Here is a 27422-nt window from a genome sequence, read left to right as displayed (position 1 = left end):
TAGAAGGTTCCTTTCACATCCTTAACTATGCCCCAACACAGGGATGCAAACATGTACTGTCCAGTGCATTCCTGTCCACACCGCCCTGAAGACCCTGCGCAGGACACACCCATGTATAAGTGTCAACCAAGGTACACTGTTGCTCCTCTCCAGGCCATAACCCAGCTTTGCATGGTCACCTGAAAGTCTCCCATCATTGATCCCTCCTGGGACAGCAACCTGCAGTTCCAAGGACCCCATGACTGCTCACAGACAGTCCTGTCACCTGCTCAGAAGCAAAATAAGAGAAAGAGGAGAAAGGATGCCAGTCAGATTGGGAGGCTCTAGACCAAAACCTGTGCCAGTGCAATGGGGCAGAGTCCATGAAGGCAGGCCAACCCGGGCCATTGTGCAAATGGATGCCAGTGGGGTTAGAGGTCAGCCTTGTAGAAGTTGGGGCCAGGGAGGTTGTGAGCTTGATGATCTCTTGGGAAACTGAGAAAGGATTCTATTTTTGCAACGTTTAATAAGCAGTTGTCTCTGCAGAATGATGACCTCAACAACATTCAGACTTTAGAAACTGATAACTGCCCAGCACCTGCAACTGGGGAACTGCCAGAGTAGGTTCACAGGCCCTAAAAAGCAAAGACAACCACAAGTCCACAAAAGACACTTCCCATAGAGCTCTGCCTAGGCTGCACAGCAGTCAGCCAGGTGAGCATCTTTGGGGAAAGACACAAGCCAATGGGCTTCCAACTGAGACTCCTGCCCCACTCTTCCCATCACAAAACACTAGGGGATTATCTCAGAGTCTCTACTGTTGCTCCAGGAAGTAGCCTACAAGCCAAAGCACATGGCAGCCTCTCAAGCGGGACGGCTTGAGCACAGCTTGCTCTGGGGTCCTGGGAGATACAGCCTAATTTGCACCCTGCTTCAGTGTAAAATGCCTGACAGGGGACTTCTGTCCTCCAGGACTGTATGATGAGAAACGCACTTTGTTTGAAGTCACTCAGATGACCTTAGTGACCAATGGGAAGAGGCTGAGGTTATGGAAGCCAGAACAGCCTGGGGCCATCATAAGGATAGATACTAAAGTGAGGCTGTTGGGCCCTCTCCCAAAGGCCTGGGTTAAAGAGGTCACTGCTCAGAGTTCCTTCTGGGGCAGAAAAGCATTCCAGTTGAGGCGATTTGTTCAGCAGTAGCTAAAAATCTCACTCAACTCTGTGATGCCTGTCCAAACCCATTCCTTCTCAGATGCCTGCAGAGGAGCTGGTCCAGGGAAAACTAGGCTCTGTGAAGCTAATTTTTCCTGCAAGTCTCCACTCGACTGGCTTCACCCATGGGGCACAAGGATGTTCTCAGGACATGATTGCTGCCCCCAACAAACACTATCCTGCAAGCACCACCCAGGCTTGAGGCTGTAGTTGGGTTTCCTAGCAACAAGCGTTAGGAGAGCTTCTGCAAGAGGGACCAATAACCCTCAGCAGTATGCCTGGCCTTGGCCTGCTTCCTGAATCCCACCACCCTCTACCTTCTCACAGCAGAAGCATTCTCAGAGAGTAAAGCCAGCCCCAGGCTATGCTGAGTCTAACTCCACACCCGACACACCGGAGTAAGGAGTTGTGCCAGGGAGACACACTTCAGGACTGGGCAAAGGGCCATTCTGTGTCCAGGCTTCTAAGTGTGGAATAAGCCCTCTCTGTGGACCAAATGGTTTCCATCCCCAAATTCTTGTGTTGACATCTTCGGTGGGTGGAGCCTCTGATGGTGACTGCATTTGAAGAGGACCCCTGTAAAGAGGTGACAAGAGGGCCTGCACAGAATGGCACCCATGTGAAGAGGAGGTAAGAGAGCAGGCACTAATGAGCCATGGAAGGAGGCTCCAGAGAAACCAATGTACTGGTCCCTTGCGATCGGTCTTGTACCTGAGCAGTGACAGAGTAAGCACGTGTTGTGTGGTGAGTGAATGTGTAGTGTGTCCATTGGCTCCTGTGTTTGATCACGGCCTTCAGCTCTTGAAGTTGTTTAGGAAAGTCGTGGTACCTTTGAGGGGAGGGGCTTCACAGGGAAAAGTGGCTCAGCGTGTAAAGAGCCCTGTCGGAGTTACTCTACTATGGAGGCCAATGCTGAGGAGAACACCCTCTCCTTCTTCAAGCTCACCCACCCTCAAGTCCCAGCAGGACCCTGCCTGCCTAGGGATGAGAAACACCCAGAGGCACCAGCATCTCAAACTCACATCCTTGAGGCCAGTGGTCACTCCATCTTAGATTCCTACATCTGAAGACCATGTGAGGACCACTAGGAGCTGGACAGAAGCTCCCACCCCGTTTCCCAATCACAGCAGGCCTCCATGGCGATTCCCCAGGGGAAAGGTGTGACTCTGTTGTCTGCTCTTGGGTTTTCTTTGGCGATGAGGAACACAGTCCATCTCTTTGTGATGAGACCATGTACTTGGTGAGAATTCCAGCAAGGCAGGGGAGGTGCTGACCGTCCCACCCTGCAACCTGCTCACACACACAGTACACCATGGAAAGAAATGTCCAGAAAGCTTGTGATGGAGGGCCCACTCTCTGCAGGCACCCGTTGTGTGGGTCCATCTTTAATTATGTTAAATATGAATAAAAGTACAGAATAAATGTGACTCGCATATCATACCTTACATGACAAAGGGAGGGAAGGTTTCATACAGCCTGGCACACAGCTTTGGGAATACGAAGTGTCTTCGATACCAGGTCTGTGTTTTGCTTTGGTTTGGGGTGACAGGCTAGAGAGCCACCACCCAAAACACAACCTGTGCTCTCAACAAGAGGAGGCCTCAACCGAGCAAAAGCAAAGGCAATGCTGGTGACCCCTGGGAAGAGACCATTAGAGAGAAAACTGGGTATGAATAGCCCCAGGTGGAAGAAAGAGAGGGCTGTATATTTTAAAAGATCAGCAATGAACCAAATAATATTGGAAATAATACCTTTGGCAATACTTCTGTAAGAAGCAGAATTACGCTACATGTTATTCACATGCATAGGAGTGCGCAAGAAAAATCTCTTAGAATCGTGGTTGGTGTGGGGTTGTTAAGATATGTCCTGAAGATGACAGGCTAACTGGAGAAATTAATCCATAAAGGCATCATGTCTCTAATGGAGGGAGAAGCCTCATCAGCAAGATAGCTGAGGGGAACCCACTCAGCTTAAGCACCCACACGCATGCGCCCACACACAGTATCACAAATAAATACTCTCTCTCTCTCTCTCTCTCTCTCTCTCTCTCTCTCTCTCTCTCTCTCTACACACACATACACACACACACACACACACACACACACACACACACACACTATCTAAATCATTTCGTCCCAAAGCATCCTTGTACTCAGGCCAGATTTCCCCGCTGGATGCTGAGCCAAATGCTGGCTGTGAGAATAGGGGGAATTGTCTTCGAATGGGGACTTCTAGACACACAGCCCCTTCAGTAGCAGAACTGGCCCAGACCATGCTGATGCCCAGAGCTCTCTGAACCTTCCCATGGGCTGAGAGTCCCATCTCCACCAAGACTGGACAGCAGAAGGGCTCACACAGCTGAGCAACTGGACATCCCCCTGCCGCGAACGCCCAGCTCTTCTCACATGCTCAAGGACAGTCGGGTATGTAGTGTGGACACTTTCTGATGCTGGTGGACAGGATCCTGACCTGAGGACACAGCTTCACAGGGAGCATCCCTTGGTGATGCTCCAGTGAGAAGCTTCCTGACACTCCCACCTGACCCTATGTGCCAAGTGGGCTTAAGCCGTTCTCTCTGGTAATGACAAGACCTTCAGCTTATTCACTGCAAACCAAGCTCCTAAAAGGCCTGGAAAGAGCAAAAGTATCTCCTTATCACCACACACTGCATATAGCCCAAGCTTAGTCTGTGAGTTGTGTTTCCGAGGACACAGGTGTCTTGAGATCCTTAGTGAGTACCAATCTTTGGCCATACACGACAAAGAACGTGGATAAAAGGTGCTTCCAACAGGAAGATGGAGGGAGGGAGCTTGTAACCAGCCAGAACTAAAAACTGAAGCAACTCGAGCTCTCCGGTGACCCTCTACACATGGTGAGGGCTTCACTTCCTTTTCCGCCAACTGTTCGATGCCTTGAGGTTGCTCTATTCTGGCACTAACAGCAAAACATCCCTTTCCAAATATAAACTGAATTCGTTGAGAAAACATCCCAAGGAGCAGAAGAGAGAGGCAGGGCCAGTCAAAGTCAAGACGCAGTTTGTTTAAGAGTGCTCTTTCTCTATGCTGGGCATAAATAAAGTCTACAGGGGCAGAACAGGAGGTCAGAGAGATGAGCGTGCTGCCAAAAACATTTTGTTTTCCTTTGAGCACAGCAAAGGGAACAGGGCTTATTTCTGATGTCACTGAAGGGCTGACTTGGGAATATGAACAAAAATGAAAAGAGCCTCCGTTCTCCAAGCAGCTCCGTTCTCTGCTAGATGGGGTTAGCCATTAACGCAAGGTGCACTGGAAAATAACATGTGAAGGGTGGTTCTAGCAATCCCCAAAACATGGCCTCTAGTGAGCTTGGGCTTAATCAGATACCAGAACTGTCCAACCTATACCCAGACAAGCTCTCCTGGAGGTAGGAGTTAAGGGCTGGTCTGTGGCTTCCCAAAGCCTCCTCTGGGTGCCAGCCTGTCTTCCTAAGCTCCAAGGCACTCTAGGAACAGACAGAAGCCTAACCCCAGTGTACTTTCCAAGCTTCAGGTGGAAGAACCCAGTGATTAAGACCAGAGCTGCTGAACATGGCAAGAAATATGTCAAAATAGTCCCAATGAACTATTGCCTTGGGAGGAAAGGATGAGGCGCCAGTGGTTTCCTCCACACTGCAGGTGACAGTTCTCCACCAGGAGACTTTTAAAGTCATGACAATGACAGAGTCAGTCAGGCCCAGCTCCGGCACAAGAAACTCAGCTCTCATGTTGTCTTCCAGGCAAATGCTTCATCATCCAGGACCTGGGCCAGTCTCGTGTTGAAGGGCCCATAGAAGTCCTGCAGGATCTTCTGGGTGATTGGCCACATGGGCCCCAGGCTACGATCCTCAGGACGCCGTGTGTTTGACGCAGGGCTCTTGGTCATCAAAGCTTCTTGCTTCTCACTAAGAGGCCCTATAATGAGAAGGGAAACAATCCTGTAAGGCTGGAGGTGAAGGGGACTTCACAAGAGTTCCAACTGTACTTCATGCTCAGACAAGACTTTCCTGTAAGAAGATGTATGGTTGGACCAGAAAGACAGCTCAGTGGTTTACAGCACTTGTTCTTACAGGAGACCTGGTTTCGATTCCCAGCACATACTATTCTGTAACTCCAGTTCCAGGGGATCTGACACCCTCTTCTGACTTCCGAGGGTACCAGGCACACATATGGCACATGCGCATACATGCGAACAGAACAAACATAAACATACAATAAAACAAATCTTTTAAAAAAATTAAAAAGAAGATCTGGTTAGATCTACTTGGAGAAACCAAGGAAAGAAGAAACCACTACTAGACACTGTAAAGAAATTCTAAGTGCAGGTGCATGTCTGCCCTCAGGGGAACCCTACTGAATTGTGGGATGGGGTCCTTTCACCTTAGGCCTACCTCAGAGTTCATCTCCAGACATCCTGCATGGGCTGCCATCCAGGGCCATCACCTGTCCTATGTAACTATGCACAGAGACTTTGGTTGCCTGGAATCTGCCACTATCATTTCCACTTTGGGTTCTTGAGTGACACAAAGGGCCTAGGCCTTAATGAATTCTACTTCCTCTTTCTTATGGTATAGTGGCATTAAGGGTGGAAGACTGATGGTCCCCAGGGCAGGCCAGTCAGGGTTACACATGAAGCTATACCTCCCTACCCCGAACGTCTGGGTCATAAGCTGCTCACTGGCTCAATACATCACTAGACCACTAGCTAGCTCTTTATGCTTCTGGACCCCACGCTTATAGGACCCAACCAAGACTATTACAATAGCCCAGTGTCTCAGGGTTATGCAAGAAAATTGACCACACAGTCCCATCCCTCTTAGTAACAGAAGGCAACCGCATAACGCAAGAGATTTATAGGTGGGCAAATCAAAGAAAAATGGCTCTAAGTCTTAAATGGGAAAGAGAGTGTCTATATTCCAGCCCATACCAGTTCTCAAAAAGAAAATAATAATAATAAAAGAAATAAAGAAAATTTACAAGATACGAGCCCTGAATCCCAGTGGTCACATATAGTTCAAGAAATATTTGGTTGACAGAATTCCCAGGTCATGCCATTGTACATGACTATAGGAAATGTCCTGTGGAAAAGTGCCATGGCCTGACATTTACAGCCTCAGCAGTTGCCTTGGGTGACTCATCCACACCCAAGCAGCACTTCTCTCCTCTGCATGTGCTCTGCCAGCCATGCCATAGCCAGTTAGCAGAGTGCCCCTCAGCTAGTATCCTCAGGCTGAGGGCAGGCCAAAGGTCAACCATGAGCCATCCTGACTCTAGGGATTCCCCACCAACACCTAAGATGATGTAATCGTCTCTGTAGAGCTGTCCTAGCTACCCTCTGTGATGTTGAACTGCTTCAGAATTCAATCCATATCCACTTGCCTTCCGTTAATGTCTCTGTGGTCCCACAGCAGCTGAGGTCAGCCAGCATCACTAGGCCCACTGTGACAGTAACTACCTTCCCCATGGATACTAACAATCATTTAGTGAGTTAGACCTGGCTTCCTTCTCCTTCTAGGTTGAAAGGTCTCAGGAGTACCTCCTTTTCCAGAGCTCACCAACAACCACCACATGCACAGTGCCCCGGGCAGCAGATACTAAGCAAACAGGAACAACCTGGCATCTCTTCTGGAGTCCCTGGGCCTCACACAGCCCATCTCTTCCCATTTTATACTTAACCTAGTGCACTCCTAAAGAGCCCACGTGCTATGGGTAAGAGAAGTTGCCTCAGAGGGTAAATTACTTGTAAGTGCTTGTTCTGTAAGCATGAGGGCCTGAGTTTAAATCTTCAACATCTCCTTTAAAATCTGGGTGTGGCAGCATGTGTCAATAACCCAGAATTGGAAGGAAGGAAAAAACAGACCCTGAGACTCCCTGGCTAGCCAGTCTAACCAAACAACAAGTTGAGTTCAGTAAGTTCCCTTTCTCGAAAAAAAAAAATGAGAAAAGTAAGGAAGATACCCAGTGTTGACTTCTTACCTGTGTGTGCACACACCTCAACACACATACACCCTAACACACACACACACACACACACACACACACACACACACACACCACAGGTACAGATACATACATATACTCCAACACATACAGGTACAGATATACACACGCCCCAACACTCATAGGTGCAGATACAGACTCACCCCCACACACATATACACATACAACACACACACTACAAATACACACACAAATGAGAAAGCCCATGTCTGGAGCACGACACATACCCAGGTTTAAGAAGTGGAAGACTCTGTGCATGGTGTACTTGACATTGGATGCGTGATCTTCCAGACGCAGAATGAGAAACTGTTCCTTGTTGAAGACAGTGAACCAGTCCAGAAGGTACACAGCATATAGCCCAACCTGGAGCCTCACCTAGGAAGGAGGAGGAGGATGTTACTGCAGAAAATACTTCCCCAGCCCTGGGGAGTGCTTTTCCTAAGCATGATGGACATCTCCCTGTAAACCAACACAGACTCATCTTAGCAAGCGATCATCTTCCAAAGTCAAATTTTAGCACAAGGCATTCTGTGCCACATATGCAAGGAATCCCTACACTTAGGGCTGCATTTAGTCTTCATGTCAGCCCATGGGTGGCTCCAATCTCTCCTCACAAATGAGAGCAAAAGCCCAGGAAAGAAGTCAAGAGCTTGCAAGTTCTTTGTGGGTGGCTGTCTCCTTGTTGTCAATCAAACAGACTGTTAAAGGTAAAAAACAGACATCTCAAAGATAGCCCAAACACCATAAGATGTAAGGACAACCATGACCATGAATGTGTGTGATGTCCTTGGAACGTAACGATAGGAGAATAAAACCAATGCACAGGTGAAGCCTTCCTCCTTCCTTCCTACTCATTTCCTGAGTCCTTACCCTGTTCCTTCTCTCGTGACAAACTGCAAACTGGTAGTAAGGAACTGGCCCACTCAAAGGTAGCTCTGGCTTTTGCCCTCTGGCCTGGGAGGTGACTGCTAAGGCCCCTGGACTGCCTTGCCCAACAGGAGCAGTTTTGTTTCCCTAGAATGTGAGCACCAGTCAAGCTAACACACAGAGATCTCTGACAGAGCTCCGGTCTCTGAAATAACCAGAGGGTCAGTATATGATGGAACCCCAGCAAGAACTCTGGACATTACAACCTGGGGTAGCCCCTGCGGTCAAGTGGTCATGCATCTATCATGGCTGGGAGGTGCTGGCACCACCTGTGACTCTCAAGGGAGAAGTGGACTGGAGACTCTGCCATTCACTTTCCCTCACTGATGTGACCCTGCATCCTTTCCGTGCCCTAAGTTGTGGTCATTGTCACAGCAGCCTTTGGTTTGTCCTGTGAACCCTTCCTTAATTCCAGACTTGAAGATGGTTGGTGACTTTCCCCCAGAACTCACAACTGGCGTCAGAAGTGGGAGTGACTCACTACTCCCCTTTTCTACTTATGTCTTCTTTGTCCACTCCTATTAACATCCATTAGATACCCATAAGGCTCCTGGCTGGCTCTCCCGTCTCTACACTGTGTCCTTCCACCTGTCATGGGAATGCACTTTGTAAAGCTGGCCCTGACTGGTCCTGACTGGCCCTGAGGATCTCCATTTGGAAAACCTTGAGCTGCCTCCAACTTCCAATTCATTCTTCTTCCATGGCTGCTGCCAGTCCTAGGCTCCTCCTTAGGGCCTTCGTTTTTAAATTATCTATCTATCTATCTATCATTTATTTTTAGAAAACACTCTTCATCATTCTCCCTGACCATCTTGACTTTGAGGTTCCTGGGGGCTGGGCCATCAAGTCACCTCCCACAAAGCTCTGTGTCAGCATTCACTTGAGCTCTTGGTGACACTGCTGAACACAGTACTGTGGTAAGGGAACATTTGATGACAGAATGCATGCAAATGCTAACCATTTTCATCTCTCGCAGCTCTTTTTCCATTTCATCATTTTTCTAATGATGTAGGAAGACGGGGAGGAAGGAAAACAATTAGAGCCAAGAGCTAAGTTGTCTCCAAAATCCATTAGCTGTTGCTAGGCCTTGCCTTGGTATACCTTACATACCGGCTGATAAAGACTTCAAACTGGACTAAGGAGATAAGCCTGTGCCAGTCTCAGTAACAAATACACACGTAGCCTCCAACATGGAATTGAGACGAAAACACCGTGCTAGGTCAGGTCCCCAGGGGCTTTCCTGTCTCTTCCCCACCAGTGTTGCAGCCAGCCTGGCCTCATAAGGTTCGTCTCCTCCAGAGAAACTGCTTTTGTTACATGACAAGCACCCAGAAGGAAAGGACGTGACTTGTCAGTGACAGGACACTGGTGTTTTAGAGTAGCTGTGCCTGTGCCTGCATCTGCCCTGGTAACAGAGCAGCCTCTGAGACCATCTTGATGACAGTCTACCATTGCCCTCAGGACAAAGTCCTGACCACACAGGGACTTCCTCACAGCGAAGGCTAGTCCAGGGAGGGAGGACACAGGATACCTACAAATGTGTTGGCTCCCAAGGGGAGAGTTTTCCACCCACTGGTTCTAGAAGCCCCCTCCCTCAGCCAGGGAGAGCTCTGGGCCCCTCAGGGACATTGTCTATGCATGCAGCAACGCCACTGCAACGGGGAACCATGAAGACACCCCTAAGATAATGCCATACAAAGTTCCATTTATGTCACCTCAGTCCAGCATAAGATAGGAACCAAAATAGAATGAGAGTCAAAATAGAGCCAATGTAGAGTCAACATTTAGGGCAAGGGCTCAATACATTTAAAATTAGAAAACACCAAAGCTGAAGGAAGCCTTTGATCTTAGGGATGCCTGGTGACTCACTGACAAAGAACCAGAGAGCAGGAGGGCAGGGGTATCCACCTGGACTCAGCAGGTAACTCCTGAGGTAACTCAAGTCATGAGGCCCAGTCCCTCACAGACATGATGCCTGTTCCACCACAAAGGAGCTCTGGTAAAGAGGGAGCTCCCTGTAAGCACCTCAAGGGCTCAGGGAGTACATTGGGGGGACCCAAGGAACACCTCAGGAGGCACAGGAAACAACACAGAGCATCCTAAAAAGGACCTTGTGGAGTCTAAAGACCACTAGGGACCAACTCACGGGAATCCCAGAAAGCACCTTGGAGGGGCGCAGAAAGGACCCAAAAGAATCCAGTTTGAGCTAAACCTAGTCATAAGTCCTCCTCTGCCCCAGACAGGTGCACTCCAACCCTCACTGTTCCCCCAATTTCAGTTGGGGCTCCCCACCTGGCCTCTCTTCTCCCCAGCCAGACATTCATTTCTTCATTCAGTCAGATTAGAGAAAGATGACAAGTTCTTGCACAGGCAGGGGAAACATGTCGAGAGAGAGGGAGGAGAAACATGTCGAGGGAGAGAGAGGAGAAACACGGCGAAGGCTCCAGAGCCCAGCAGACCCTGAGTACACACGCATCCACAGCAGGTCACTTAGGCAGATGGTCTCCCGCCTGCACCCTCACCAGTGGCCTAGATGGCCGTCCACATCTGCACCCTCCTGCGGTACCTGATACATGACATCTAGGAGGAGCAGAGGCCTTGTGCTTCTGACCAGGTTCTCAGGGGGCTCACTCTGTGAGCCCTGCTCAAAGGCCATGGCTATCTGAGGACCTAAATGGGGAGAGACTGAGGAAGGGAGGAGGCCCTCAGCAGTGAGGTGCCACGTAAAGACCTTAGTATAGGCAGAGTGTGCAGGGCCTAGCTGTGGTGGACACACCTGCAATGCCACACCCAGGAGACTAGATCACATCCCTCAGGCTAGAGGTGGGCTGCATCCGCAGCCTGAAGGGAGCCTTCTTCCTATCCCAGAGTGCACAACCATCTCCCACGGCAGTATCTCCACCATCGCTAACTGCCCTCTCCCCTTCCTGCACAGAGTCTCTCCTGGACTTCAGTCACCCTGTCCACTGCCATGCCCTTGATGCTCGCTCCCTTAGACAAGAGGTGTTAGGCGGTATACTGGTGTTGTCATCCTTGGCATGCCACAAATGAAATTTAGAGTACATGCCTCCTGCTGTCTTGGAACCACTTCCAAGAGCAAGGAAAGGAAAGCAGGTTTCAAAGGCTATCAGCCAGCCAACCTGTTGCTAGGTGCAGGTGGGTTACACCTTTAGTGAGTCTCAGTGTCCCCATCTGTACAATGGGAGCAATTTCAGAGGTCAGTGAGGATGTAAAGGTTTAGGATAGTACCCAGTAAGCAATGCACTAAAGTTAGATACTTCCTGTCTCTCACCAGTGGACTTTACAAACATTTAGTAAGGATGTTTCCAGCACGCCCAGAGGTGGAGAAAATCACACATCTACCCATGAACTCCCCAAACAATCACAATGGTGTTCCCATGTCCAATCTATAGACAGGAAGAAAAGAGGAAACACACCAGGCACACCCCCTCTTCTCTGTGAGAGGAAATGGCACGGATATCCTGTCTCTAGGAAGCCTATTTAGAGACAGCCAGAGTACATCCAGCCTGCCTGGTACAGGCTTTTCTTTCCTAGGGCAAGCCTCGGGTAGAATGGAATGCCCCCACATACGGATCTGCTTCTGTTAGACGCTGACCCATTCACAGGGCAGGAGAAGCTCAGCTCACAGCTACTAAACCCAACTAAGCCTGTGTCAGGACCTCTAAATCCCCTCTCTCTCCCCATGACACCCTGCCAACTGAGGCTGGGATGAACCTACATCTGCCCCTCCCTCTCTGAAGTCTTTCTCGGGAGTTCTCCCAAAGCCAGAAGTGGATGGTGACTGCTTTAGCAGGAATGGCCCTGCCTCTTTCCCCTTTTCGGAGCCACACTAGCCAAACACCTCACCCCTCACTTGTCATCTGGCCTGCCCCTGCCTCCCTCTGCCCGTCTTCCCACCTACTCCCCAGGCTTGTGTGGAGAGTTGCACACCATCGTCACAAACAGGGAATCCCAGAAAGCCCGGGGTGGAAGCAACGCTGCATCCAGGAATACCTGAATTTTCCCAACAGAGCACCTGACGTCTCCCACCCTCCAGAGCCTGCTGCATGACAACTACTAAAGACGGGACTTCTGGAGACACATTGGAGCCCTAGAGAAACTGGGTTTCAAAGTCTAGACCTGGGCCTCAGATTCCCCATCTCCTGGGTAGCTGGCTACCAAGAAGACAATAAGCACTAGGAGGGCCTGCGCCAAGGAACAAACAGCCCCAGGCTGATGGGCAGCCAACACTGGCGGAGTCCATCACTTCCCAGCCTGGTTGGAGCACTTCCGCGCCTCAGTGGGCTCACAGCTGTATGCAGTACCATACATTTGCGAATGCAGGCACCTGTGCAATGGCTCTCAGTCTTGAATTCCCCTAGCAGTCTGATGGTTTTATAGTGAAGCAACTGAATCTCCCAGAGGCTAAGACAGTTGTGCAAAGCCACTCAGCCAGGAAAAGCCAGAGTGACCCCATGCCGTCTGCCTCCAAAACTTGCCTATCTGAAAATGTGGCTAACTATGTTGAATTTTCCTTACCAAACAACAAAGCCTGCAGGAAGACATCCCAGAGGAAGAAAAGATGGTCTGAGAAGCCAGGCAGAGAGACTGAAGTCTTCCCCCTGAGCCTCACTGCCCTGGGGTGGGGGTAGAGTCTCATCTACAGCAGTCTGCGCATGTCTGATATGTGACATGGGCATCCGAGGGGCAGGTAGCTACCCAATACAAAAGCTATTCTGTGGAAGCACTTAGACCTGGGAGCCTAGAGTGGAGAAGTGACCTCAGCTAAGTTACTGGACTCACAGCCAGCAGTGTTTTGTTTTGTTACATAAGGCTGGAACTTTAGGTGCGTTTCTTAAGAGGAGATAGAGAACAACGGAGGAGTCAAGAGAACAGCATTCAGACTCACGAGTGGGTAATTCTTTTGGAACAGCCCGTGCTACAGTGATGCTCTGGACAAGCTTAGGACGGGTGTCTTCCTGTCTGACATCTCTAATTACAGCGTGTACTTTGGGAGCCTTACTAAATGGTGGTCCTCTTAAGTGCACACTGGCTTTCTAGTAGAGGGAGGAGATGCACGATGCCAAGTGTCTGGGTGACAGGTAAGAGAGGACACAGACAGCAGGCTGGGAAGATCAGCTCCTTCCATGGCTCTCCCAGCCAGGGGCGTTTTCTTCCACATTAGCCAGTGCCCAAAGACAGCTCAGTATCATTTGCACATTGAAACACTCTGTCCTCATCTCTGCACTAAAACCCTGTTCACAATGCCCCGCCCCCGCCACACGCGCACACACACACACAGAATAGCATCAGAGTGGCCCCGCCCGCTCTGTACAGGCCGGCTTGGTGAATACGCACGGGCATGGCGTTGTTCAGGGTGTTGTTGTAGACACAGGCGCGCAGGGAATAATCCAGCATGCAATTTTCAAACAGCTGCAGAGCCTCCGTCACTTTTTCGTGAAAGTCATCTGCAGACTTATTTGAACTTGCAAAGTAGAGATAGTCAGAATACAGCCTGTGAATAAAATAAATGGGTAATCTTACCATCCAGAACGTGCAATCACACCATGTGGGCGACAAGGAAAATCATCCTGCCATTACATTAGCTAGTTTGATTTATTAAAATACAACAATCTCTCTTCCCTTTACTCCCCTCCCTCTTTTCCCTTCTTGCTCCCACCCATAACCCACCACCTACCCTTCCCACTCAGATGTGTCTACCCCAGCCCCAAACACCAAATGGTGGCTTTTGTTATTAGTTTGTGGTTGTTTTGTTTGCTGTCTTTCTTTTGTTAATTTTATTTAGTGTTGGGGTGTGGGAGGTCATGCAAATGCCATAGAAATTAAGTGTAGAAATTAAAGAACATGTCAGGGCAGCTAGTTCTCTCTTCCCATCTTGTACAGGTTCCAGAAATGAAACTAGGTCCATCAGGTTTGTTGCTACGTCACCTCACCTACGTTTGATTTTTAAAGAAAATGCATTTACTTATTGGGAGTGGCATGCATGCCATAGCACACATGTAGAAGTCAGAGGACAATACACAGTGGTGGCTCTCTCCTTCCACCGTGTGTGTCCAGGGATTGAACTCAGGCCCTCAGTCTTTGCAGAAGGTTCCTTTATCCATTGAACCACTTGCTACCCCACCTAGCTGTTTAAAATTCCTTCCAGATTCCTCAGGCAGAAGCTGTTTCCACAACCAGGTTTCAAAAACCATTCAACAGCAAAGAGAAGCCATGAAAATGTTCTATACTGTCTAATTCCCTTCTCTTGAAGGGAACTAAACCAGGGTACATGCCATCCAGGCAGGACTACAATCCCCTGTAAAACACCTGACTTTTCCCGTAGATATTCTGAATGTTTAAAGGTATACTAAAAATCAGGAATGGTGGCTCATAGTTATATTCAAAACACTTAAAAGGTTGAGGCAGATAATTTCTGGGGCTCACAGGGGATGGATAGGTAGGTAGGTAGGTAGATAAATAGATAGATAGATAGATAGATAGATAGATAGATAGATAGATAGATGGAACGTTATTAGGCCAATTTTGACTGCTGTGTAAAAACCCTGTCTCAAAACAGAATAAAAGCACCCACAAATATGCATGGAAACACCTGCAGCGTGGTATGTTTGTGCAGACACCACACATGTGCATTTGCATGTAACCACATTTTCCACGGGAGTTGCCAGTCTCCCTTAACCCCACTTGTCAGTGATCCATTTTTTATGTTAGCAATGTCCCACTTTAGCAAGAATCTTCTGTTAAAAGAGAGGCACATCTTTAATCCCAGTACTCGAGACAGAGGCAGGCAGATCTCTTCAAGTCCAGCCTAGTCTACAGAGCGAGTTCTAGGACAGCACGGGCTACACAGAGAAACCCTGTCTCAAAAAAGCAAAACAAAAGGAAAAGGAGAAAGAAAGAAAGAAAGAAAGAAAGAAAGAAAGAAAGAAAGAAAGAAAGAAGGAAGGAAGGAAGGAAGGAAGGAAGGAAGGAAGGAAGGAAGGAAGGAAGAAAGAAAGAAAGAAAGAAAGAAAGAAAGAAAGAAAGAAAGAAAGAAAGAAAGAAAGAGAAGGTGCAGGTCTGTAATCCAGCACTCAGGAGGCTGAGGAAGAAAGACCTCAAGTTCAAGAACAACCTGAACTACATATTGAGTTCAAGGCCAGCTTTGACTACAAATCTAGATCTCTGGGTGAGGGGCTGAGGGCAGGGGAGGGGAGAGAAAGGTAAGGGACAGGAGGGGAAGGACAGAAAATTCACGGGAGGTCATTAGATTCTTCAACTAAAGAAATCTGTTGAATCTGTTTTGGTTGTAGGCATGGCTAAAGTGACTTGGCTGTAACCCACTGCCACTCCCAAACTGTGACCCCCCTCTGACATGACAGGGATCCTCCCAGCCCAACAGATGTCTAGTCACCTGGCCGGCTGAGGAAGGAATCCTGGTGCAGTGGTTTAGCCAGCCCCTCTTAGGCTTGATGTTCCCCTTTAGTGATTTTCCACTGTCAGCCCCTGCTTCTTGCATATAAAAATCCCGTTTCCCGCTGTATCCCGAGCTGAGCTCGACCGCTCTCCTCCACAGCAGAGCCCCGTTACAGCAGTCCTACACCTCCGGCAACAGCCGGAAATGAAGTCTGTTTGAGTGCTTCAGCAGATGTTGGGATAATTTCTCCACTCTGAGAACTCCTGGGACGTGTTTCCTAACCAGTTAGCCTCCCTTTCTGCTTGCAGACAAAGTACGAATTCTCCCTCTTTTGGTTTTGTTTTTCCAGATGTTTCTCTCTCTGCTCTTCCTGCAAACACCTGCCCATGCTCCCACAGCTCTGTAAGACACCCTTCATGAACATGCAGATCCTAACTGCACCCCCTACCAAGGGCGATGCTGGACTGGTGCCAAGTGACTGGGGCTCTATGGCATGCTGCCCTCTCCTCCCGTTCTGTACTCTGGTTCCCGCACCTCCAGCCTGTTATCTCTCTTTTCAGTGAGTCTCCTCATCCTTGTGTATCTAGGGGTGGGATATGGGATATCTGCACTGACCCTCACCCCTGTGCTTCCATCTCTACTGGGCTACATGTATCCTACAGAGGTCATGGCCCCTTTCCAGGCCTGCTGCAGGGTACTCACACCACTCTTACCTCTGACAACACCACAACACCCCGTGTGTCACTTCATAGGGATCTTATTTACCTCAACCCCACCTGACACAATGTCTTTGAGGTCTCCCTCAGTATTCTTTCCCAGCCGAGGTCCACAGAGGATGTCTTGGGATGTTTGGGGTTGCTCAGGGGTTGCCTAAAATCAGCGTACCAGTTTGGAGTGGAGTACTTTGTCTATTTCAGCTTGACCAGTCAAACATTTCAAAACAACTTGCCTTGGGGCAGCAAGATGGCTCAGTAGGTAAAAGGGCCTGACAATCTGAATTCAGTCCCTGGGACCCATGTGTATGTAAGAGGTCCGTGTGCACAAAGATAAGAACCAAAGAATCCAGGAAAGCTAAACACACAGGCATGTCTCTTCAAAGAAAGATGTTTACCTGTCTTCCATCCAGAACGCCGAGAAAGGATGTAGTTTACAACCTGGTGATTCTTTGCTATCTATAAGAACAGGTTTTACCTGAATCCCCCAGAATATTATATTTGTTTACTCCACACCTTTTCCCATCAAATCTTGAGCTTTGCTTCTCAGTTCATAAAATCCATCCTTGTGAGAGATGTCATTTGTACTTTACAACAGTCTTGAGTAGCTGCTATGTTATCGTAGGGCCAGGCCAATCCTGACTCCCACAGGCAGAATGTTTACCTCAGTCATTCTCCCAAGAGCCTTATCTTGAGCATTGTTTCTAAGTCAACAGAACCCATCTTTATGGAAGAAGCCAAATGTACTTTGTGAACAGTTTCAATGTAAACAAACCTTAAGTTTTATTTTACATCATCAGAAAACGTTTTTTCCAAAGTGGTGCTGTGCTTAAATATGGCTAAAGTCTGCCTTGTGTCAGACTCCAGAAGTTTGGATCAGTGGTGGCTAACTATAGAGACTGCAAAGACACCCAGAGCACACACATGGTAGAACAGAGAACTAACTCTTGAGAGTCACCCTATAACCTTCACATGCATGTCTTGGTATGTGTGTACCTGCACATGCACACACAACCACAATGCAAATTTAAGAAAACAACAACACTGCTTTCAAAATAACTTGCCTCAAGACATCCCATGCTTTCATGAGACATAAGCAGAATGATCCCCAGGGTTCATATATTATGAGAGTTTGAATGTGGTTAGCCCTCATAATCTCATAGGGAGTGGCACTATTAGGAGGTGTGACTTTGTTGGAGTAGGTATGGCCTCGTTGGAGGAAATGTGTCACTGTGGGGGTGGGCTTTGAGGTCTCATATATTCCCAAGCCATGCCCAGACTTCCTGTTGCCTACAAGATGTAGGATTCTCAGTTACTTCTCCAGTACATGTCTGCCTGCACACTGCCATGCTCCCAGCTATGATGATAATGGACAGAACTTCTGAAACTACAAGGGCGGGGGACTCAATGTTTTCCTTTATAAGAGTTGTCATGGTCGTGGCGTCTCTTCACAGCAGTCAAACCCTAAGACAGAAGTTGGTACCAGGAACTGGTGCATTGCTGAGATGGGCCTGACCATGTTTTTGTTTGAAGAAATACGAACTTTGGGAGTTTGGGCTAGGAAAGCGGCAGAATACTTTAAGTGCTGCTTAATGGGCCATACTAGGAGAAGCATGGAAGACAGCGGTGTTGAATGTGATTTGATGGACTGTGGGGTCTCTCACTCAAGGTTCAGAGGAGAAGAATTTTAGTATGTTGTCTAGAGAACATCGTTGTAATATTTTGCTAAAGAAAGTGGCTGCCTTTTGCCCTTGCCTGAAAAGTCTGCCTGAGGCTCACGAGAAGAGTTTTGTATTAATTCCATGAACAGAGGAAATCCCAAAACAGCCTAGGAAGCCTAGGATAGACTCTTTTGTGTGGTTATTAGTGGTAGCTCTAATGAAGATTTATAATGAAAAGGAGCAAGTTGAACAAGGTAAATTACAAAATGTAAATTTTGAGGAGCAAAAGAGCACCAGGAAGTGGAATGGAGCTAAATCCTATGTTCGAGGAGATAAATAGATTAAGAAATGGAAGGAATAAAGGGAGTGGTGACATCAGGGAAAGATCCCACCCAGATGAGTTGCCAACTAGTGAAAAGAAACATTTAGAGCAGGGTGTGGTGGTACATGCCTTTAATCCCCCAGCACTGAGAAGGGGAAGCTAGCCAGCCTGGTCTAGAGATCCAGTTTCAGGATAGCCATGTTTAGACAGTGAAGGACAAAAAGCTGGTGAAAATGTAATTGAATGAGGGGGCTGTTCCAGGCCCAGTAAGTAGCAGACTTGGCATGGTTCTGGCTTTAGAGTTAAGGATAGAAGAAATGGGTTATGGAATTTGCCTCTGTGCCTAAAGAAAGCCACTAAAACAAGGCATGTGTCAGGGGTGTCCCTGAATGGAGGCCCAGAGAGGCCATTGTGTGAAGATGTGAAGAAGCCTGGATTGCCATGGAGAACCCAAGATGTTAGAGATGCCAGAGGCATGGGATACCTGCTGAGGAGAGCTGCTAACAGGGAGTGGAGCCAGCCCAAGAGAAAGAAGTGTGTTGCAGTCAACAAAGCTAAAAGGGGTTGGAGATCTGAAGAGGGTTTTGACATCAGACATGGAGATGCAGAGTTTGTAGTTTACCCGACTGGTTTTCAGTCTTGCTTTGGCCCAATATTTCCTCACCATGTTCCCTTCCCTACATTTTGGAATGATAATGTATGTCCTGTACCATTGTATGTTTGAAGTATGTGATCTGCTTTTTGATTTTACAGGGGATTCCAGTTAAGAGATTGCATGAATGTCAGAAGAGAATTTGAACTTTGGACTTAAAAAAAAACATTGTGGAAACTGTGACAGAATACGGGGACTTTTGATGTTGGGCTAAATGCATTTTACTTATGACATTGTTACAAGCTCGTGGGGGTCAGGGAGTGGAATGTGGTATTTGAATGTGGTTGGTTCCCACAAGCTCACAGGGAGTGGCACTATTAGGAGGTGTGACTTTGTTGGAGTAGGTATGGCCTCGTTGGAGGAAATGTGTCACTGTGGGGGTGGGCTTTGAGGTCTCATGTATTCCCAAGCCATGTCCAGTGCTGCAGCAGACTTCCTGCTGCCTACAAGATGTAGGATTCTCAGTTACTTCTCCAGTACATGTCTGCCTGCACACTGCCATGCTCCCAGCTATGATGATAATGGACAGAACCTCTGAAACTACAAGGGCGGGGGACTCAATGAAATGTTTTCCTTTATAAGAGTTGCATGGTCATGGTGTCTCTTCACAGCCATAGAAACCTTAACTAAGACACATACCCACCCAAGTTAATCCATCTGGTGCCCCCAGTATCAGTTGTACCTTCCTTCTTCAGAATCAGAACGTTCATTGCAAAGCATTCAATCACAGCCAGTAATCAGATTTGCATGGACCTCAGCTGCACGTGGTGAGAGTGAGGAACCCCGCTTGAAAATCTGTATAATGGGGAACCCTTCCTGCTTCACATGTACCTTAGCATCCCCGTCAATCAACAGTCTGGCTCAACCCAAGAAACTGTGCCAGAGAAAATGACAGCTGCCTCTGACTCTTAACCAGCCCTGCATGTAATGCACCCAAGCCTGATCCTTACCTAGGATGTCTACAGAACTATCCACATAAACTCCCTCTGGAAAACACTGTCATTAGCCTAAGGTTCCTTTCTGATATTTTCTCCCATGGTAATAACAATTCTTAGAAGCATTTGATTCATAAATAAAATGAATAATTAAAAACTGGCTCAATTCTCAGTACCGAGTAAAAATGCCCACTGATTCCATTACGTTCAATAGAGACAGGGCAGTAATCCATGAGGGAGCACTGGGATGTGTTCAAGGTTTCATCTAGGAACCTGCACCCCACCCAGAGGCAAACTCAAGTATACCAACTACCTTTCAACTCTTTAAATTAGTGGAGGCCACTTTCATGGCAAGATGGGGGCAGAGATGGACTCTGGTAACCAATTATAGAACACTGAAGATTACTGAAAACCACCAGAAGCCACAAGCCAGGACCATGCAGAGGATAGATTCAGACCCCGTGGAGAATACCAGCCCTGTGTGAGCTGTATGAGTCATCACAGGACTGTAGGGACATGGATGCCACTTGAGGGTGCATTGACAAAGATAGCAATGAAAGTCTGGGGGAGGGTATAGGAAAGTGGCAGACAATCCTAGACCTAAAGGGGCACCCACTTTTGGTGCTGGGTGCCAGATTGTGATGGGGAAGAAGTGGCATCCGCAGGCAAACAAAGAGTCAGTAGGAATGATTGCTCTTCTGAACCCCTAAAGGACAGACCAGTAGGTGAAAAGTCTGGCTTCATAAAAGGGAAATTTTCTCCAGTGAGGGCAGTGGCTCCAGCAGCCCAGACTGGAGAGGGTGGGGGTTCTACAATAGCATGAAGGGCAGGGCATGAAGCCCCTGGCACCCTGTGTCAGGGCTGCCCAGCCCCCTCCTGTGATCTACCTTCTTGGTCCCAAGCCACGCTGAACAGATGGGTGTTACATTTGGCCAAGACTGTTTCCAACGGCAATTCCAAATATAAGCCCAAGAACATTCCAGGCCTTCTGTGCTGCGGTTATTTTAGATGCCTGCTGGTGCAGATCTGTAACTGTGGGCCTGCATGAAGGCCAGACATGCCTTGTCAGTTCTGTGGAGTACAGAGGAGGGTCCCAGACCAAGAGAGGTGCTAGGAGGGTGTGTTTGTGGGCAAAAGAGGGCTCCTCTTAAAATTACCACATATTCCCACAGAGACAGACACATAATATGTAGGTGGATACCTCAGTGCCACAGCTGCTCAATTAAGGGGCTCTGCAGTGAGTTAGCACAAATCGGAGGTCAGCAGACGGATAGCAGTTAAAATGGGATCTGGGCCTGGGATGTGTGTAGCTTAGTGACTGAGCACTTGGTTGGCTTCCGTGTATGAGACTGTCTGTTCTACCTCCTCCACAGTTTTGGGGGTGGGGGATAAGCAAACGTTGGTGCCTAGACTTTGAAAAGGCCAAATCAGGTTAGCCTCTGAAACCCCCGCCCCATTTCCAGCCTGTGACTGTTGATGAGGGACTTGCAGAGGTTCCATGCTAGGCACAGCAGCCATGCTCTTATTCTGTCCCCATGAGATCCACATTATGAGGTCCATACCCCTATCTATCACAGAGGAGACTGGAGTTAAGACAGGTTTAGGGGCTCACTCCAGGTCACATAACCCAGAAACAAACCAAGGTCTGCCTGACCCCAAAGTCCATAGGCCCCAAAGCCCCTCCCAACTTAGGGTAGGAGACAAGCCAGTGGCTACCAAGGTAGATGCCAGCCATTTGAGTCAATGGTTCGAGGATACTATTTGATGTCTCTATTACTTTAGGTAAACGGTGATTTGGAAGCAAGAGTCAATTTTGTTCTGGAACTGCTTAATAAGTCACAGGGGACTGGTTAAAAAAATTACAGAGGGTGACAGAGCAGCAAACACACAAGAAATGTCACTGCCCATCGTCACCAAAAGCCAATGTGTTATGGTGCATCACCATGCTCATCTACAAAAATGACAACAGCAATAAATGGTGTTCTGGAGCCCATCACACACCGGCACACACTGAGGTCACTTATCACTCGGACAAGCTAATGGGGCTTGCATTGTTCAGTAGCTGCCAGCAGTGTTTGTTCCTAAGACCTACAATGGTTCTCTTCATCACCGTTCCCTCCACATGGGGACTCTGCAAATTCTCTCTACAGCAGGTTTCTCCTTTCATAGTATTTTTTTCTTGTAGCTCTTTTATAGCCAGATACAAGCACACACCATAGAATTCAGTGTGCAACAAGACCCAGCAATTTCACTCTTAGGCATATACCCAAAAGATGCACATTCATACAACAAGAATGTCTGTTCCACTATGTTCAAAGCAACATTATTTGTAATAGCCAGAACCTGGAAGCAACCTAGATGCCCCTCAACTGAAGAGTGCATAGAGAAAATGTGGTACATTTACACAATGGAGTACTATTCAGCAGAATAAACAATGGAATCTTGAAATTTGCAAGCAAATGGCACTAGAAGAAACCATACTGAGTGAGGTAACCCAGTCACAAAAAGAGAAACATGGTATATACTCATTCATTTATGGATTTTAGACATGAATCAGGGGAGTGCCAGCATACGATCTATGAAACAGAACCTTCATCCAACGACTGATGAAAGCAGAGGCAGATAGATACCCACAGGTAAACCCTGAACTGAACTCCTGGAATCCAGTGACAGAAAGGGAGAACTGATGGGCAAAGGATTTAAGACTGGGTTGGTTTAACCCCAAGAAACAGTTGACCTAAACAAGGGGGAGCTCTTGGACCCCAGATTGATAGCTGTGTGGAAAGCATGGGACTGATCCAGACCCCCTGAATGTGGGTGTCAGTGAGGAGGCCTAGGTAATCTATGGGGCCTTGGGTAATAGTTATCCCTGGCGTACAAATAGACTTTGAGTGCCCATCCCACAATGAGGGATGCTCTCTCAGTCTGGACTCTTGAAGGAGGGCCTAGACCCTACCCTGGATGACATGACAGACTCTGGAGATTCACCATGGAGGGCCTCACCCTCCCTGGTGATCGGAGTGGATATTGCTTGGGGAACTGGGGGGCCTGGTGGGAAGGAATTGTCATGTGAAGCAAGTTTGTTTCTTACTTAAATTTAAAAAAAGGAAGAATTAAGCAATTTAAACACACACACAAAGAATTCAGTGTGCAAGTCAGTTTGGGCTACGTACAGAGTCGTACAACCATCACCATGATCTGGTATCAGAATATGCTCATTACCCAGCAAGGGACAACTGATTTTAACAGGTGGGGCCATGTCAGAAGTCACGTAATCCAGGTAGGAGTCATACACCAAATCATAGCCTTCGACTGCAAAAGTGCAACCATTGGTGGCTTCACCTGGGAATGTTCCCTCCAGTGACTGCTCCATGCTCCAGATTTCTCAGAGATGCATTCTGAGAAAGGGTTCAAGGCCAATACCAGTATAGTGGCCATTAGAGTACTGAACCCTTCTGAGCTGACTCTCCCCAAAACGCTGTCCCCTCCCTGACCTCCATGAACCCTACCCCTCCTAACAGCGTCTTGTGTCAATGGCTGCATTTCCTCACCCAAGATCCCCTGCAAGGCAACACACTTGCATCTCTCAAGTAACTTCCACCCCTATCTCCCAGTGTTGTAGCAACGTGAGAGTCATAATACATGGAAGACAGAGATGGTCACCAAAGCAGCTGGCCTCATTGTTCTCCATTTGCCAGCTTCCACACTCAAATCACAGATCAATATCTTCCCAGGCTCTGATATGTCAATAATCATTATAGATATTTTTCCTACATGAACTAAAAATAGCCATTTCATGTAGCTTTAAAGAAATTCTCTGTCTCCCTGAATTACAATGAGACAGGCCTGGGCCAGCCAGCTTACTTGGAGAAAAGTCTAGGGTCACTTTAGACAGGATGACACAGAGGAGACACGTGTTATCTAAGTAAGAACACCTAGGTCAGAAATATAACACGTCTAGGTGACACGAGACTCCTTATCGACTGAGACACTGGACAGGGGTGTCCTCTCCCCATGGTGTCTGAGGTTCCTTGAATACAGGTAGGTTCTGTTTCCACCTCTGCTTCTTCCAGTGTGTCCATCACGCTAGTATTCACTGAGTGGGCACAAATCCTCTGGTGACATTATACGCACTCCTGGCATCCCTGAGACAGAAGGCTTACATAACACCTCTCACTACTCACTTGCAATCCCGATGACAGACAGAGATCCTGAACAGATGAGAAAATCAGGAGGCTCCAAGCCAGCCTAGGCCTGGGACATGGCACCCTCATTACAAAGGGGTAGCAGCCACACACCAGGGCTGGCTAATGGGTGATAGGCACTAACCTCTCCTACAACATAACTCCAGAATCCTTACATGTGACAAGCCTGGGCAGTCCCCCAGGCTACTCAGAGTCCTCTCCCAGATCCCAAGCCCTCAGGACACCCCTCCCATCTCAGCAAGTAGAGAAGCAGCATGTTTCTTGCCCCCAGGGTGTCTCTTCCACTGACCCTACTGGATTGCCCTTTGCAAACAGTCTCTATGGCCTAGTGAAAGAACGAACCATTAAGATAAAAAGTTTGCAGGCTGTAGGGTTCAAGTCTGAATGTCTTTATTCCAATCACAAGTCCTAGCCCCTCACCTGGTGGCCACCTCAGATAGTCTTCACACAGCACCCGGACAAAGACACATACTGTTCTGTGGTGTGGCTACTGCAGGTGACTCCTCCCTGCTCAGTGGTCTGAAGCCAATGCTCCCAGGCCTGGAGTGGCCCAGCTGGGAGGAGGATTTTAGCAGCAAATGGTCCCTACCTCAGGTCAAAGACCTGCAACCACTCTGAGACTTCCCTGGGCCAGCTCCCTTCCACTGGAGTTGGCTCCTTCCCTAGTTCAGACTTTGCTCCCTTGGATGCTGAGGTAAGACAGCAAGGCCAGTCCCCCCGTCTTATTTTTACTGTTCACATGACATTGCGAAACCAGAAATCTCTTCTCCTTTCTCACCAGAGCTGTCCCTTTCGGCTGAAAGACACACTACACCCAAAGAAAACCCCCCAAAGAATTCACATCCAGTGCCTAATGGATGGGAAATACCCCAGCCAGGAACAATAATGAAGGATGATCACAGCCCCAAACGAGCCATGGAGTCACTGATGCCTCAGTGGGATGCCTCGGAGACCCACCCATGCTCTGCAGGTCTTGTCTTCCCTCTCCGTGTGGAATCCTGCTACCTACAATAGCAACCTTCAGCATCCGCACTGGGAATGAGCCGCCACAGAACAGGAACCCTTGGCTCTGTGAAACCCTGGTGTCTCATCATGGAAAGGTAAGGAGAGAAATCCATTCACCCCACCTGGGCATATGTCACTATCACCCTCTCACTTGCTGACAAAACGCAGTGAGGCAGTATCTGAGCAGGGCATGACATAGAACTCAGGCGAGCAGATACACTGGTTTCACTGAAGCCTGTGTTCACACCTCCACTAGCCACGGGCTCTATGAAGCAGATGGATGGCTTAGCAACATATGCACACAGTGCCTTCCGTGCATAGCGGGTGCTCACAGTATATGATGAATGACTGTTAAGCATACATGTTTAATTAAATAACAGCCCACTTCCCCCATTTCACTGATGAGGAAATAAGACACAGCTTAAGTTTCTTGCCTCAGCTGGCAAAGCCTTTAGGTGGCAGAGCTAGGATTCTGAGGCAAACTGTTTGGGGGTGGTCCCTACAGCATGTCATCCACTTACACAACGGCACACACACTCTGTGGAAGAAGCTGCTCCCCACCTACACATCTGCTCACATTCTGCCTTACTGTGGGGACTCAATCAAACCTACATCTCCATCCAAATGTTTATCCTCACTCTGTTGTCTCCCTATGAGTATGGGCAGCTATATACAAATGGGCACACTTTATCTATCCCTTCCTTCCTAGTTTATATGTAGATTAGCCACTTACCCATTCCAGAGGGTAACTAAAGACTCAGTTTATATAAGCAAATGAAGAACACAGTTCCCCAGGCCTTAAGACCAAAGAGATTAGAGTCAAGATGGAAATCTGCTTAACCAAGTGGAGTCCTTCTTCCCTGTAGGCCCATCACCATGGAAGGTGGAAGTAACCATTCCTGGATGGTCATTTCTGGGTATCGTGCTTTGACTGGATGGAATTAAAAGCAAAACTGGAGACACTGTAAAAGTCTTAACAGATGATACAGGGCCCCTCTCCTAATGTTCCTTGAACAGAAGAGGAATGCGACAGGACTAAAGGAGCCAGCACCTTCCTCATGAGCCATTCCTCATATAGAATGGGAGAGTTTGAGTAGCCCTGAGTTAGGAAACAAATGCTATCGGACATCTCACAAACAAAAAATGCAGGAAAAAATAACAAAAACAAGATAGAAAATGATCAAATGAAAAATTCTGCTTGTATGTTGGTGGCTTCTTTTTTAATTAAGTGGACAATTTAGCCTAAGAATCCATTAGTTCTAAATTGCTACACTCTCTTACAGAGAGAGACTTAGAACATGAATCCATGACTGGCCTCTTTGACATGCAAACCACCCCACAGACTTCTTTTCATTATCCCTCTATCTTTCCCATGGGTGGGGGTTGGACTTATTGCTTCTGTCTCTCTGGGAACTTAAAAGTCATTAGGGTGAGCCTCCTCCAATCCCAGCACACTCAACCCTTCTCTGCCTTTAATCTATTAACAGAAGTAAAGGCTAACTATGAATCAGACACTCCAAATGACCCTCCTCCATCCTAGCTGACTTGTAGAATTAAATGAACAATTTGAACCAATCCAACTTGGCATGGAGCAGCCCAAAGCATCTCCCATGTACAGAAGGTCCAAGGACAGCTAAAGTGGGCCAACGACCTAAGGGCCAGTTCGACTAATGAGAACATGGGCTCTAGTGTTTGTTTCTTCAAGAGTAACCTAAACACACAGTATTTATTATTCTTTCTAGTGGAGACAGGAGAGGAGCTGAGCTGGCCACTCCAGATAGGCCATGAGCTATGGGTTTCAAAAAGGCGAAATTCCCACTGTTGAATATTTTTCGTAATGCTTCAGAAGTAGCAAACAGCTGCTTTTCTCATTAACTCACAGCATATCACAGCCTCCTGCAGGCGCTGGAGCTGGCATCCAACTGAAGTTACAAGGCAGGCACCAGGTTCACAAGCACTGGGTGGGAAACAAGCACGCAGAAGAGTGGCTGGACCAGGGGATTTGTCTGTGATACACGAAACGCAGCAACGGGATTGGGATGGCAGACCAGCAGCTAGACCACAAGTGATGTGCTAGCCCCTTGCTGCTTCGATGACACCATCGGCCATGTTGGAAAAGCCCTAGTGGCCAGGGATTGAGAGCCACCTCCAGCTAGTCAGAAAAGAACAGAGGCCTGTTCTCCAACAGCCCCGCAGAAACCCAGTTCTGCCACAACCTTGTGAGTGTGGGAGCTGTCCAGTCTCCCTCCCAAGCCATCAGGTGAGACCCCCAACACCAACAGACACCTTAATCCTGAAGCAGAAAACCTAGTAACGAGGCGTTGAGGTCCTTGATCCCCAGAAAGTCTGAAACAGTAAGTGGGCAGTGGAAGCTACGAC

The 27422-nt window shown here is 48.0% G+C and overlaps 1 protein-coding gene across 3 annotated transcripts in view; it reads right to left on the bottom strand.

Annotated features, from left to right (window-relative positions):
• Window positions 1-2528: 2528 nt before the first annotated feature.
• Chst15 (carbohydrate sulfotransferase 15) overlaps window positions 2529-27422 on the bottom strand; it is an 81866-nt gene continuing 56972 nt past the window's right edge. For all 3 annotated transcript variants that reach the window (XM_005064289.4, XM_013116661.3, XM_040752784.1), the window contains exons 6-8: window positions 13492-13648; window positions 7434-7581; window positions 2529-5121 (exon numbers count right to left, since the gene is read on the bottom strand). In XM_005064289.4, coding sequence (XP_005064346.1) covers window positions 4931-5121; window positions 7434-7581; window positions 13492-13648 — 496 coding nt within the window. In that variant the 3' untranslated portion in view covers window positions 2529-4930. The remainder of the gene's footprint in view (window positions 5122-7433; window positions 7582-13491; window positions 13649-27422) is intronic.

Source organism: Mesocricetus auratus, unplaced genomic scaffold (genome assembly GCF_017639785.1).
Source record: "Mesocricetus auratus isolate SY011 unplaced genomic scaffold, BCM_Maur_2.0 Super-Scaffold_4256, whole genome shotgun sequence".
Taxonomy (NCBI): Eukaryota; Metazoa; Chordata; class Mammalia; order Rodentia; family Cricetidae; genus Mesocricetus; species Mesocricetus auratus.
This window is presented reverse-complemented; position numbering and strand designations above follow the sequence as displayed.